The sequence below is a fragment of the Bos taurus genome, chromosome 5, assembly GCF_002263795.3.
Source record: "Bos taurus isolate L1 Dominette 01449 registration number 42190680 breed Hereford chromosome 5, ARS-UCD2.0, whole genome shotgun sequence".
Taxonomy (NCBI): domain Eukaryota; kingdom Metazoa; phylum Chordata; class Mammalia; order Artiodactyla; family Bovidae; genus Bos; species Bos taurus.
The window spans coordinates 47,379,040-47,392,859 of record NC_037332.1 but is presented as its reverse complement, the minus strand read 5'-3'; the positions used below and the strand labels follow the sequence as shown (position 1 = coordinate 47,392,859).

The 13,820-nt window shown below is 41.7% G+C and overlaps 1 protein-coding gene across 8 annotated transcripts in view; it reads right to left on the bottom strand.

The window, feature by feature from the left end:
* The window catches only part of GRIP1 (glutamate receptor interacting protein 1), a 309,369-nt gene that overhangs the window by 82,423 nt on the left and 213,126 nt on the right, over positions 1-13,820 (bottom strand). For all 8 annotated transcript variants that reach the window (XM_024992486.2, XM_059886942.1, XM_059886943.1 and 5 more), the window contains one exon: positions 1,975-2,055. In XM_024992486.2, the coding sequence (XP_024848254.1) occupies positions 1,975-2,055 (81 nt within the window). The remainder of the gene's footprint in view (positions 1-1,974; positions 2,056-13,820) is intronic.

The following is a 13,820-nucleotide window of genomic DNA, read 5'->3' as shown; positions in this document are numbered from 1 at the left end:
AATCTAAAATACGACACAAACGAACTTATCGATGAAACAGACTCAAAGATGTGGAGAACACACTTGTGCTTGCCAAGGGGAATGGGGGCTGGGCGAGGGACGGATGGGGAGTTTGGGATTAGCAGGTGCAAGCTATTACATACAGAATGGATAAACAACAAGGCGCTACTGTATAGCACGGACACTATATTCAATATCCCGTGATAAACCTTGATGGAAAAGAAAAATTAATAAAGTTGCTCTTCAGAAAAAGAATAAATCTATTGCATTAAAAAAGACCATTCTCTTAAGTAAAATTTGAGAGTAAAATTGAGAGTAAAGTAACAGTGTGTCAAAACATGTGGTAACAGAAGCTTCTGAGGAATAGGTGTCTTCTGTATGTGCACCAGTAGTGAGCACTTCTAAGACTCAAAACAGCCTGGGCCTCAGCACTGAGTGTCTTTGCTGAATGAAGGCAGGGCCTCAGCATGCAGCCAGCAAACTATGCGCTGCCCAACTCCCAGGAGTTCCACGTTCATGGCTAATTAGATGGACTGAATGAATGGAATAGAATAAACACAATAAATGAGAGCAAGGTTAAAGTTACATGGGGGTCACGGAAGCCACCCAGAGCCCCAAGGATTTTCCGAGTAGTAAGTTCTGATGAACTCTCTCTCAATCTCAACAAGCAGAGCTGTTGACAGAACAACAGCATACCATCTTTGCTTCGTAATGAATAAACTGAGGGGTTAGCGACCCAGGGAAAAGCACAAATGACTTTAGCGGCACCTAGAACAGGTCTGGAGTCTCCAAAATCCTATTTCATCTTTCTGCTTACGCTACAGAGACACATCACATACATCAGTCCTACTTTTCTCTCCATTTAAGGGGACTGGGGGAGATATAGGCCCTCGTATATAAGGCTTATTGTTCTTAACACTGATTCTGTATTATAGTAGCACTATTTTTGGTGTTGCATTAGGTATGTGTGGTTTATCAGTTATTAAGAAGACTTCCTTTTCAGTATTGAATTTATACTGTTAGCGTTGACTTGGACAGATCCCATCTCATACGACCATTTGAGAACTCTCTATTTTCGCCTTAGCCACTGATGTAATGCTATCTGACAGAGCACAGTGAGGCACTTTATTCAGCCTCCTCACCGTCTCCGGTACAGACACCCCTCGGTCACAGATGTTGCTTCTAAGTCTCCTTTGGTCTTCATGAATTAATCATTTCCTTCATTTTCTTGGAGCATTTATGGATGAACTTAGCTTATGGATAGTAAAAGCACAGAAACCTCAATTTCCATTCTATAGAATTCCAGTGGGGCTGAAATTTTCAAAGTTGTTTTAACCACAGCAGTTATAAATCTAGAGTCTGAGAAAAGAGGGAATTAAACACATTTATATGCTCTGCTTTTCTTTTTGGCTTGGTTACCCAAGCACCTTGTGCCATGGAGGAATTCAGGAAGTTACTGAAGAAAAAGACATGATTTTATTCTTGCAAGTGGATTACAGATGCATAGTGGACAGATGGGAAGATAGTCTCAATAGATTACTGTGAAAACAATCTGCGATATACTGAAATATAGAGAGCCTCTATGCCTTCATACGCTCATGTAATTATTCATGTGGGGTGTGTGAGTCACATATTATTGGGTACTTACTGTTTGCCAGGGGCTATACTAGGCATATAAATATGTTATTTTATTTAATACTTTGAATAATTTACAAAATGAGGATATTTTGCAGATATCCTTATTTCCATTCAACAGGGGAAGAAACCTAAGACTGAAGAAACCTAGTAACTTGCCCCATTCACAGGGCTATTAAGTGTCGGCAAGTGAGTGATTGGCTCCACGCTTTTGTATCTTTAGGTGAAACTTGGCAATGACACTTAAGACGCTGGCCACACCTGTAAACCATTTGACAAGACAACTTGCTAATGTCTCCTTAAAATTCTAAATTAAAAAAAAAAGTCACTTCTACTTACAACTTATGGTTATTCCAAGTTCCACATTGTGTTTCTTAGGGAGCTTTACGTGAAATGTTCCACTACTGGGGATGACAGACTCTGTAATTTCAAAACAAGAAAGAAGGTGTTTATAGAAGATGAGGAAGAATGGAGCCCCAGTCAATGACAAGGCATCAGGAATACTTGTATTGTCATCATCTGTAGTTAAAGCTGTGAGAACTGATGTAAAATCCTGATAAACTAAGCTTCTGGTAAAGAACAGACATCCTACCCACAGGCAACGGTGTGTAATTCACAGTAACAATCGAGTTCAGTATCTCTTAAGTGTGATTCAGATAGCATCTCATCAAATTTACCTAGGATGCAAGTTAAAATATAGATTTCTGAAATATCCCACATCTATGGGATCAGAATTGCTGAAGATAAAGACTAGAAATCTACATTTCAGACATATTCGCCAGGTAATTCTTAGGTATAGTAAAGTTGAAGGACCAACAGTAGTTACGCTCTTTTTTCCCCAGCTTTATTTTTTCCAGAGTTTATTATTCAGCAGATTTTATTTCCTTGGGCTCCAAAATCACTGCAGATGGTGATGGCAGCCATGAAATTAAGGCATGCTTGCTCCTTGGAAGAAAAGCCATGATAAACCCAGACAGCATATTACAAAGCAGAGATATCACTTTGCCGACAAAGGTCACTATAGTCAAAACTGGGTTTTCCAGTAGTTCACGTACGGATGTGAGAGTTGGACCATAAAAAAGGTGGAGTGCCAAAGAATTGATGTTTTCGAATTGTGGTGTTGGAGAAGACTATTGAGTGTCCCTTGGACAGCAAGGAGATCAGACCAGTCAATCAGTCCTAAAGGAAATCAACCCTGAATATTCACTGGTGCTAAAGCTGAAGCTCCAATACTTAGGTTGCCTGATGCGAACAGCCAACTTGTTGGAAAAGACCTTGATCCTGGGAAAGATTGAGGGCAAGAGGAGAAGGGGGCAACAGAAGATGAGATAATTGTATAGCATCACTGACTCAATGGACATGAGTCTGAGCAAACTCTGAGAGATAGTGAAGGACACGGAAGCCTGATGTGCTGCAGTTCATGGGGTCGCAAAGAGTTGGACATGACTTAGTGACTGAACAACAACAATTATTCAGCAGGTTTTTTGTTTGTTTTTCCATTCATGGCTGGTAGTAACAGATTTCAGGAAAGACTTCAATTAGCTGTGATGGCCATTGACATGGAGGAGGCAGGAGGTACCTTAATTTGTAAGGTCAATAGGTAAAAAGAACACTTAAAGGCGCAGTAGTAGGATTGATATTCAAAATATCTCACAACCAGAATGGTCTTGACCACAACCAACTGCACTGAATGCTGAGCACAGAGTTGAAACAGGGGGACCCAAGAGGTCCCAGCTGCACCAAAGATGACCCTACTTTCTGGATCATGTGGCGGATTCAGAGAAGAGGAGAATAGGGAGTGCTGGGACAGAGCAAAGGTGGGTTCAGATGTTGGCCAAGCAACAGAGAAGTAAGCTAGCCTAGCAGTAGAGAGGGAAGCACTGTGTCCTATTTGACTCTCAGCCCTGTATAGAGCTACTGTGAGTTGACCAGGAATGACTGATTTTTGAAAAGCAAAGAATTGCTACATATTCTTAAATACATTCTTAAAATTCCTTCAGAAGTCTGGGAAGCCTTCAATTAGAGATGCGGTTAAAATGGAAATATTCGCCTCTGAAGAGATAATATCTATTCATACTAAGTAGCTAACGACTATGATCCTTTCTGGAAGTTTTAGGAAAAGGTGGGAAGGGCTAGCCAGGAGCAAAGGAAACATAAGCATAAGGCTAAGTTTGTGGGATGGCTCAGTGAGGTCACTTTTTTCTGCTTGATTCTGCCCCAAGGTGGCTCCCCAGCCTGCACACACAGAATTAACTACAGCAGCTGTGATGTGGGTAGAACTACAAGGTCCCAAGGCCCGAGTCCAATTTGTTAATCACATATTTAACACATTTTGAGTCTCTGTAGAGCTGAAAGTTGGGATGGCCCCATAGAAACACAGTAATTCCTTCCTGGTTCTGCCTTAACTTGATCTTTCTGGTCTTCTCTACTTTCCCATGAGGAATCTGGGCAGAAAACCTTTTAGAAGAACCTGATCTTCTAACTCAGAATAATCACCATAGACAAACTGGAGAAGACAGTAAAATTTTTATTTCTCTGGGCGCTCTGGGCGTCTAAAAATTCATGTGTGAAGGTTTCCCAAATAGCCCTCGTCAGTTTCAGCTGGGGCCACTTGATAAAGGCAAGTCTGCCCTTTCTGGGCCCTTCCTCTCCTCCCAGCTCTTTCCTCACTTCCCAGGCAGCACCTGAGGGAATCTGTTGCCTTCCCCCACTTCCTCCCTCTCTTCTTAATGCTCCTGGTGGGTCATCTGTGGCTCGGTCAGTGACATAGACCCTGAGCTCCTATCTTCGGCCTTGCTGTCGTCCTCAATGAAGACTCAACTAAGAGGTGCCAGGAAGAACAACATACATTTATTTGCTTATTTATTCAAGAGGAATTTGTGTCCTTCCCATTTCCCATCTGAGGTAGATAAAATGATTTAGTTGTGTCCAACTCTTTGTGACCCCATGGACTGTACAGTCCATGGAATTCTCCAGGCCAGAACATTGGAGTGGGTAGCCGTTCCATTCTCCAGGGGATCTTCCCAACCCAGGGACTGAACCCAGGTCTCCTGCACTGCAGGTGGATTCTTTACCGCCTGAGCCACCAGGGAAACCTGTAGACTTCAAGATGACTGGCCAATTTGAATATACTGGGGCAGAAAAAGAGAAATGCAGTTAAGTATCAATAGCAACCATCAAGGTGTGCTTTACTCTCTTACTTTGGGTGCTACAAGAATCACCAATATTTATTTCTAAAAGATTTCTCAATCTTTTCCTTTCATCACTTTCCTGAGTCTCTGTGAAGGCTAATTGTTATCTTCTTCCCACCACCAAAGGAGAAAGTTTAAGAATCTGGAATTAGCATGCAGATTGGGGGCAGAGAGGGCATTTGGAAGAAGCTCATTTAGACCAAATGCCCCAATAGCTAGGCTGCTATTGGAAGAAGAAGAAAGAAACAAATGTACTTAAGGAGATGTGCAAGGTCTTGGACAGGGCCAGTGGTTGGCCTCGACAGCTCCTGGTTCTAGCCTTCTCTGGGACTGCCTACATTCCTTGTCCCCAAAGGCTGTGAAACACCTGTATGCTCCTAGGAAACACCTTTTCCCGTCTAAATTAGCTTGTGTGCATTTTCTGTGGCTTGCAACTGAAAGATCTCTTATGAACATGTTGATCCAGTAGAGGAAATAGGATGGGAGCCAAACAGACAGCCCCCACCTAAGTGTTCATGAGTGTAACTGCTGCTGCTGCTGCTGCTAAGTCGCTTCAGTCGTGTCCGACTCTGTGCGACCCCATAGAAGGCAGCCCACCAGGCTCCCCCGTCCCTGGGATTCTCCAGGCAAGAACACTGGAGTGGGTTGCCATTTCCTTCTCCAATGCATGAAAGTGGAAAGTGAAAGTGAAGTCGCTCAGTCATGTCCGACTTTTCGAGACCCCATGGACTGCAGCCTACCAGGCTCCTCCGTCCATGGGATTTTCCAGGCAAGAGTACTGGAGTAGGGTGCCATTGCCTTCTCCGTGATGAGTGTAACAGGAATAGATTATTCTATTACTTGGATAAAGTATCCCAAATGGTTCATAAGTAAATGTCCTAGAAGCTTTAGAGGAACAAAAAGCTTCACTATTTATAAAACTCATTTCATGTATGTTTGTTTTAGTGTTGCTGGTTTTATGAAAACATTCTCCGTGAAAGGGGTTGTTGTTCAGTCGCTAAGTAGTATCTGACTCCTTGCAACCCCAGGGACTGCAGCACACTGGGCTTCCTGTCCTTCACTATCTCCCAGAGTTTGTTCAAATTCATGTCCACTGAGTTAGTGAAGCTATCTAACCATCTCATCCTCTGCCCCCACTTCTCCTTTTGCCCTCAATCTTTCCCAGCACCAGGGTCTTTTCCAGTGAGTTGGCTCTTTGTATCAGGTGACCAAAGTATTAGAGCTTCATCTTCAGCATCAATCCTTCCAATGAATATTCAGGGTTGATTTCCTTTAGGATTGTCTGGTTTGATTTCCTTGCAGTCCAAGGGACTCTCAAGAGTCTTCTCCGGCACCACAGTTCAAAAGCATCAATTCTTTGCCACTCAGCCTTCTTTACGGTCCAACTCTCATGTACATCCATACATGACCACTGGAAAAACTACAGCTTTGACCGTATGGAGCTTTGTTGGCAAAGTGATGTCTCTGTTCTGTGAAAGGGGTGGGGAATGTATTGTTTGTATATATGTGTCCATGTATGTCTATGACATCTTGCCCAAGATGCTATACAGTGAGTCGTTAATTCATAAGGGCGGAAAACACAGATCTAAATTAGTTACTATAGCAAAATTTTGCTTTACATTTTTAATGCAGGGAATCTTGACCAAGATTAATATTGTTAATGACACAGGAGGAGACATTATCACTTCCTGGAAAACAGTAATAGATTACTTTTGACTACATAAGATTTGAAATATTTATAATGATGAACAAATATCAACAAATGAATCTCTTTGATCAAGCTGTGGCTTCATTTGAATCTTTAAACATCAACATGATTTATTTTCTATTTGGTAATTTTTTCCCCCATACAATTATTTGTCTGTTAAAGTGAAGGCACGTTTAATTTGGGGTTTCTTAAGGAAACGCTAATAAAGAAGAAAAAGAGCCAATATTTGGAGAAACAATAGGTTTAGAAGAGTAAACAAGATGTTTATTTTCTTAGACTCCCATGTGGTTATTTTGTGCTTCCCTGGTTTTGCTTTATCTTTGTTAATACTATAATTAAAAACACATTTGGGTAAACAAAGGCCTCCTTCTTTCCAAATGGTCTGCTCTTTCAGCCTGAAGCATTCATTGTTGGCACAGTAAGATAACCACCACATAATAATTCATCAATCGGGACACCTTGTGAGATTCAAAAAAATAAAGGGACTATAAGGTGGGTAAATGTGAATGTTTAAGTCCCACTCAGTCAGAGAAAAACACTGGGGACTCTAGTAATAATGGCAAACATCATTTGATAGAATTTTTCGTTGAGGCTTCTCTCAAAGACAAAGCTGTATTTTTTCCAACAAAATAATTTCAGCATTAAAGTAGAAACTTCAAGAATTCATGATATTGTACACTGGTATTTAAAAGATAGTACTGAAAAAGGCAAACTGTAAATTGTGCATATGATTATAGCTTTACAAAATTATATGTATGGTAAAGGACTTTCGTAAAGATATATAAAAAGTTTCTGTTTATTAGAGTGATGGGATTATAAGCAACTTTAGCATAAGAAAAATTCCTTTAATGTTACTACAATTTTTTTTGGGTGGTGGTGCCCATGTAAAGAGATCAGTTTAGTTCAATTCAGTCACTCAGTCGTGTCTGACTCAGGCAAAGTGTACTCACAATCAAGCTTTTTAACCACTGTCTGTGTCACTTAGGATGTTTATAAAACAGACATAGGTAATCTCTGAGATCTAGCAGTTTGGGAATTAGTATCTGGGTATATATCTGAGGAAGAACTGGAAATGGATGGTGGTTCACATCCAGACAATCAGAAGTGAATCGAAAAGGGCAGGGCAGTCTCGAAATAGCTCATATCTCATGCAGTGATATCTTACAAATATTCACGTTCTCAATTGGCTAAAAAAGATTATCTGGATTCCAGCAGTTTCAATATATACCAGTAGATTGGTAATGACTAATTAGAGTGTTTTATTGAGGTTCTGATGCTGTGTCTAGGCTCAGCAGAAATCAACTAGTGATGTCTGCCATGAGCAATGGAGGAGAGAATGACAGGATGGAAAAATATTTTTCCTGGCCCTATTTTATATCGTTTCTATTCATTTGAAATGGGTTGATTTCTGGGACAATGGAAGACAGGGGAGACGGCTTTAGGTCCATTTTTCCAGTCCCCTATATAGCAAGTTGGAATTAAGCAAAGTGGGTTTAATAGTTGTTCAGTCACTGTCAGACTCTGCCACTCCAAGGATTGAGCACATTAGGCTCCTCTGTCCTCCACTGTCTCCTGGAGTTTGCTCAAATTCATGTCCATTGAGTTGGTGATGCCATCCAACCATCTCATCTTCTGCCACTCCCTTCTCCTTTTGCCTTCAATCTTTCCCAGCATCAGGGTCTTTTCTAATGAGTTAGCTCTTTGCCCCAGGCGGCCAAAGTACTGGAGCTTCAGCTTCAGCATCAGTCCTTCCAATGAATATTCATAGTTCCTGTTTTTTAGGAGCTTAAACCTAAGCTAAAACCTAAAAACCTAACCTTTAATTAACATATATATACTTATATTTGTATATACATTATATATATATAATGGATTAGACAAATATATATAATGGATTACATAAATAATGAACAAATATTGAGGATACATATAAAATAAAGACACATGTATAGCACAAGTAAATACTTAGTGGATATTGCTATGGAGAAAGTCAGCTGTGCTGGCCATTCCATTACTGGAATGTAGTGAGTAGATGCTGCTCAACATCCCACAGTGCACAGGATAAGCATCTCCATTCAACAAACAATGTCAGTAGGGCAGAAGCTCAGAAATCCTGCTCTTTCATGCTAGGAACCTTAATATCTCTTGAAAGAGGCAGTGTAATACAATATAGATAAAGACAGGTGCAAGTCAACAGACCCAGGATTTATGTAACATTCACTTTGCTCTATGACTTTGAGTTTCTGCCCTTGAATCTCAATTTTCCCTTCTCAAATAAATGAAGGTATTGGATTACAATAGTTTGCCCGTCATAAATGTTCTACAATTATAGTAAATACATTTTGGGGCCACTGGACAGACTTATTTGCAAACTAGACCCTCAGTGTATCTGACTGATCCTTACAAGGTCTTTTACTGACTGTTGGCCACTGTGGACAAGAAAGGGAAGATGCTACACCTAGCCTGTGCCAATAGATGCTCTCTTTTGGGAATTAGAAATTAAAACTGGCTGGTCCTGGCTGGGCACATTAGCAAGGATGAAGCAATTATATACAATCAGAAAAAACTTGAGAAAATCAGAGAAAACTTGTACAAAGGGAGTAGACATGAAGAAACAGAGAGCGCAGGAACCTCAGAGATGCAATTAGTATAAAATCAATTCTTGGTGCAAATTGAAGTTTCTGATCCTAGTCCCTCAGGAGAGCCAACTGTATTTCATTCAGTCATCGACCAAATATTGGCCGAGAGCTTCCTAAATTCCAGGCACTATTTTACGTGCTGTGGTATATTCTTGAACAAAAGGCACAAAGTCTCAGACATCACAGATATTTCTACTGGAGAAAACAAGACAATAATAATACTTGTATACAACATAACAATAAGTGTGTTATGTATATGACATAACATCAGGGTATGAGAAGGGCCAAGAAGAGCTATAAATCTGGGCAAGGGGACTGAGTGTGATAAATGTTGTGGAAGGCTTCTTTGAGCAATTGATGTTTCAGCAAAGATCTAAGTGAAGTGAGGAGAAGGCAATGGCACCCCACTCCAGTACTCTTGCCTGGAAAATCCCATGGACGGAGGAGCCTGGTGGGCTGCAGTCCATGGGGTCGTGAAGAGTCGGACATGACTGAGCGACTTCACTTTCATGCGTTGGAGAAGGAAATGGCAACCCACTCCAGTATTCTTGCCTGGAGAATCCCAGGGATGGGGGAGCCTGGTGGGCTGCCGTCCATGGGGTCGCACAGAGTTGGACACAACTGAAGCGACTTAGCAGCAAGTGAAGTGAACAAACACCCAAATATGCTGGGGAAGAGCTGCCCAGGCAGAGGAACAGCAACTACAGAGATTCTTTGATAGGATTGTGCTTGGGTGTCAGGGGCAGCCAGTTCACATGCCTTCCTCACCCCGAGTCCTGCACCCCTTCTGCGAGATTTCACCAAGTAGTGCTCCTCCCATCACACTGTGTGCCCAACACTCAGACCTCTGGGTTGAATAACTGCCTCCATTCTGCTTTGCTTTAGCAACTCACTACCCTGGAACTTTGCTTTATGTCTGACATCCTAAACTCTAATATGCCATTTGACCTCAGTCTCCCAGCTGTTAGCTCTCAAATCCCCTTTCTCTCACTCCCCTACTTTCTTCTCCCTGAAGACTCCTAATTCCTTAACTGCTCCCTTTCTGTCTGGTCTTTCATGCTGATCCTATATTGATTTCTGTGCCTCTCTAACCTAGTACACATTCTCTCAAGCACAAGCAGTATACGTAGTGCTTACAACATGGCCTTTGGAGCCTCACTGCCTGTGTTAAAATCCCAGCCCCACCGTTAACGTGAGCCTCTGTTACTGGGGATATAGGAATATTCATGTGGCCAAAAAGTTCATTCAGATTTTTTTTTCTATAAGATGGAACAAAAACTCAAACACTTTTTTTGGCCAACCCAATAGTAACCTTCTCCATTGCTGTTTTAAAGACTATGAGCTAATGCACACACAGGATAGTAACAAGCCATAGAGCAAGCATTTGATAAATATCATGATAAATTTTCATGTGATTACCATAATTATCTCTGCTCTTCCTGTGATGATTTGAACCTCCGTGACTTACGTGCTCCTTCTTTGAAACTTCCCTGGAAACAGTCTCTGGATCAATATAACCATCTACTATCTCTGTTTTTATTCTTGAGCAGCGGAGGTCTCCTGACAAAAAACTTGACCACAAAGACTGATGTTGCTATAGACTGAGAGCTTCTGGATTCTGCTTGGTCTACCACCCAGCTTGAAAATCCCTTTACATGAATCTGGTTGGTTATCTCATTCATTTCCCCATTAGCTATTCTGAACCTTCATCGTTCTTTTCAGCTCCCCAAGGTGCTGACCCTTTCACTCTTGCTTGACAGTTCTCACACGATCTTCCTAAGCACAGCTAAAATGTAATTATATTCTCACATCCTTCTCTTCACACTCCTAGGCGAAGGTCTTCTACTTTCTGCCTTAGACAAATTACCTACCTATGCTCTGGATAACTTCCCTTCTCATCCCTTTGGAAACTCCTAGCTACCAATTACATCTTTTTTCTCTCAAATATTTTGGGCCCCAAACATGCTCAAATCTCTCCAATCTTAACAAACAAAATAACACCCATCTGAACCTGGAATCCCCTCTATCTCCTTTCATCTACAGCTAAATGTCTTCATTTTCTTTTTTTAATTTATTTTTTACTTTTTGGCTGCACTGCATGGCATGTGGGATCTCAGGCCCCTGACCAGGACTGAACCCATGCCCTCTGCAATGGAAGTGTAGATTCTTAACCACTGGACTGACAGGGAAGTAGTGAAGCGAAAGTCGCTCAGTTGTGTTTGACTCTTTGCGACCCCATGGACTATACAAGTCTCCATGCCAGAAAACTGGAGTGGGTAGCCTTTCCCTTCTCCAGGGGATCTTCCCAACCCAGGGATCAAACACAGCTCTCCTGCATTTCAGGCAGATCCTTTACCAGCTGAACCACAAGGGAAGCCCAGTCCCTACAGCTAAATCCCTTGATGTTGCCAAATGTCCCCTGGGGCAAAACAGATCTTGATTGAGAACCACTGATTAGAAGATAAGACAGTATAAACTAGAGCACAAAGTATGTAACTAAATGCTGTAGAAGTTCTCAAAAGATGAGCCCCCAATGGCCTCCTGTCCTTTTCATCTATTCACTGCATTTGTCCTGCCAATCCATCTTCCAAAACCTACTTTCTCGGCAGACAACAAGAACAGCTTGTCTGTACTTCCCTACCCTTTCTTTCCTCAGCCCTCAGCTCCCTGCAATCTGACTTCTGTCCCCTGATTCCTTGAAACTTCTCCGCCATGACTTTCTTCCTAATTGCCGAACCCAGTGGACATTCTCTTTCTTGCCTCTATTGCGTGAATCCTCCATAGCCTTTTCATGCTATCGACCATGACTTTTGCCTTGAAACTCTTGCTTTGGTTTCCAAAATGCCAGCATTTTTGGTTCTCCTCTTACTTCTCCTATATCATTTTCATCACCTCCTTTACTAGCATCCTTTCCCTTTAAATCTCAGTATTCCTCAGACGGAATTCCCACCTCAGTCCCCTTCTTATCACTACTCTTTCCTTAGTGGTGTCCTTTATTCCAATGACTTTAACCATCACCACTGTGTTGGTCACTCCTCTGTTCTGCTCTTTAGCACAGACCCCAGTCCTAGGCTCTGGGAGGTATAGCCTGCAGTCTCTGGGCACTTCCTTCTGCATCCCAGTGGCGAATCACTTCTAGCAAGTCTGTTCTTATCTTTCTGCAGTTCTTTCTCATGTCTAACTGGCTACAAGGTCCTTGAATATGTCAAGCCTTTCAATTATTTCTTTCAATGATCTGAACGTAGCACAGTGCCTAGAACTTAGTAACTGGTTTATGGTAACTGTCTTTTGAGTAAGTAATGGATGTGCTTGTTCTCTTTTCCCCTCTAGGATGAGTAGGATTTGTCTACTCATGTTTAAAATAGAACTCTCTTTGTAATCCCCAAACTTGTATGCTTCAAGTCTTCTCAGTTTAAAAAAATCATTATCTACTCAACCGTTCACACCCTCATAACGCAGAATCACTAGGATCTTCCCTTTTCCTCATCGTCCATATCTGATCCATAAGGAAGTTATGCAAGCTCTGCTTCAAGCCACGTCCTAAATTCCACTTTCTATCACCATATCTGGCACTATCACTTTGGATGCTGTGCAAGCCATCATCATTCCTTACCTGTTCCATGGCTAAACCTTTTGTTTGTTCTGATTTTGCTACTGTCCCCCCTGCACTTCATAAAGATCTTTCCAAAACATCCATCAGGTTATCTCACTCTCCTCCATAAAATGCTCCATGACTTTATTACACTTGGACTATAATCTAAAAATTTACCAAGGCACTACATCATTACTTGGCCCCTTCCAACCTCTCCTACCCCAACTCCAAAGCCAAATCTGATTCCTATCCCCAACTCCTTTATATGCTCCAGCATGAGCATTTTTTTAATTTTATTTTGCTGTTGCTCCTATCCGCCAAGGTTATTATTCTGGCTCAGGTTTTTACACTGGCTGCTCCTTCTGCCTGCAATGTTCTTGTTGCTCCTTCTCAACCTTCAAATCTCTGCTCAAATGTCTCTTCCTTAGAGAGTCACCCTATGAAAATAAACCCCCTACAGACATTCTCTAACTCCCATTCTGCTTTATTTCCCTCAAAGTATGACTGCCAACTAAATTTATATTAAAAAAATTAACTTCTGTCCTGCTATTTGCCTCTCCTGTCTGCTGCTGTATCTCTGTTGTATAGTAGAATAACTGGCCTATGATAACTATTCAGCAAATATTTGTTGGCATAATGCGATCCCTATGCCCAAAGGCATATCTTTATTGATTGCTAATGATTATTTGGAGAAGGTAATGGCACCCCACTCCAGCACTCTTGCCTGGAAAATCCCATGGACGGAGGAGCCTGGTGGGCTGCAGTCCATGGGGTCACTAAGAGTCGGACAAGACTCAGCGACTTGACTTTCACTTTTCACTTTCATGCATTGGAGAAGGAAATGGCAACCCACTCCAGTGTTCTTGCCTGGAGAATCCCAGGGACGGCGGAGCCTGGTGGGCTGCCGTCTATGGGGTCACACAGAGTCGGACACGACTGAAGCGACTTAGCAGCAATGGTTATTAGGTCTGTGAGATGGTAGTAACACTTCACTAAGAGAAGACAACTTTATTAAATGAGAACTAGCGCCTACCTCTAAAACCTGTATACCTATT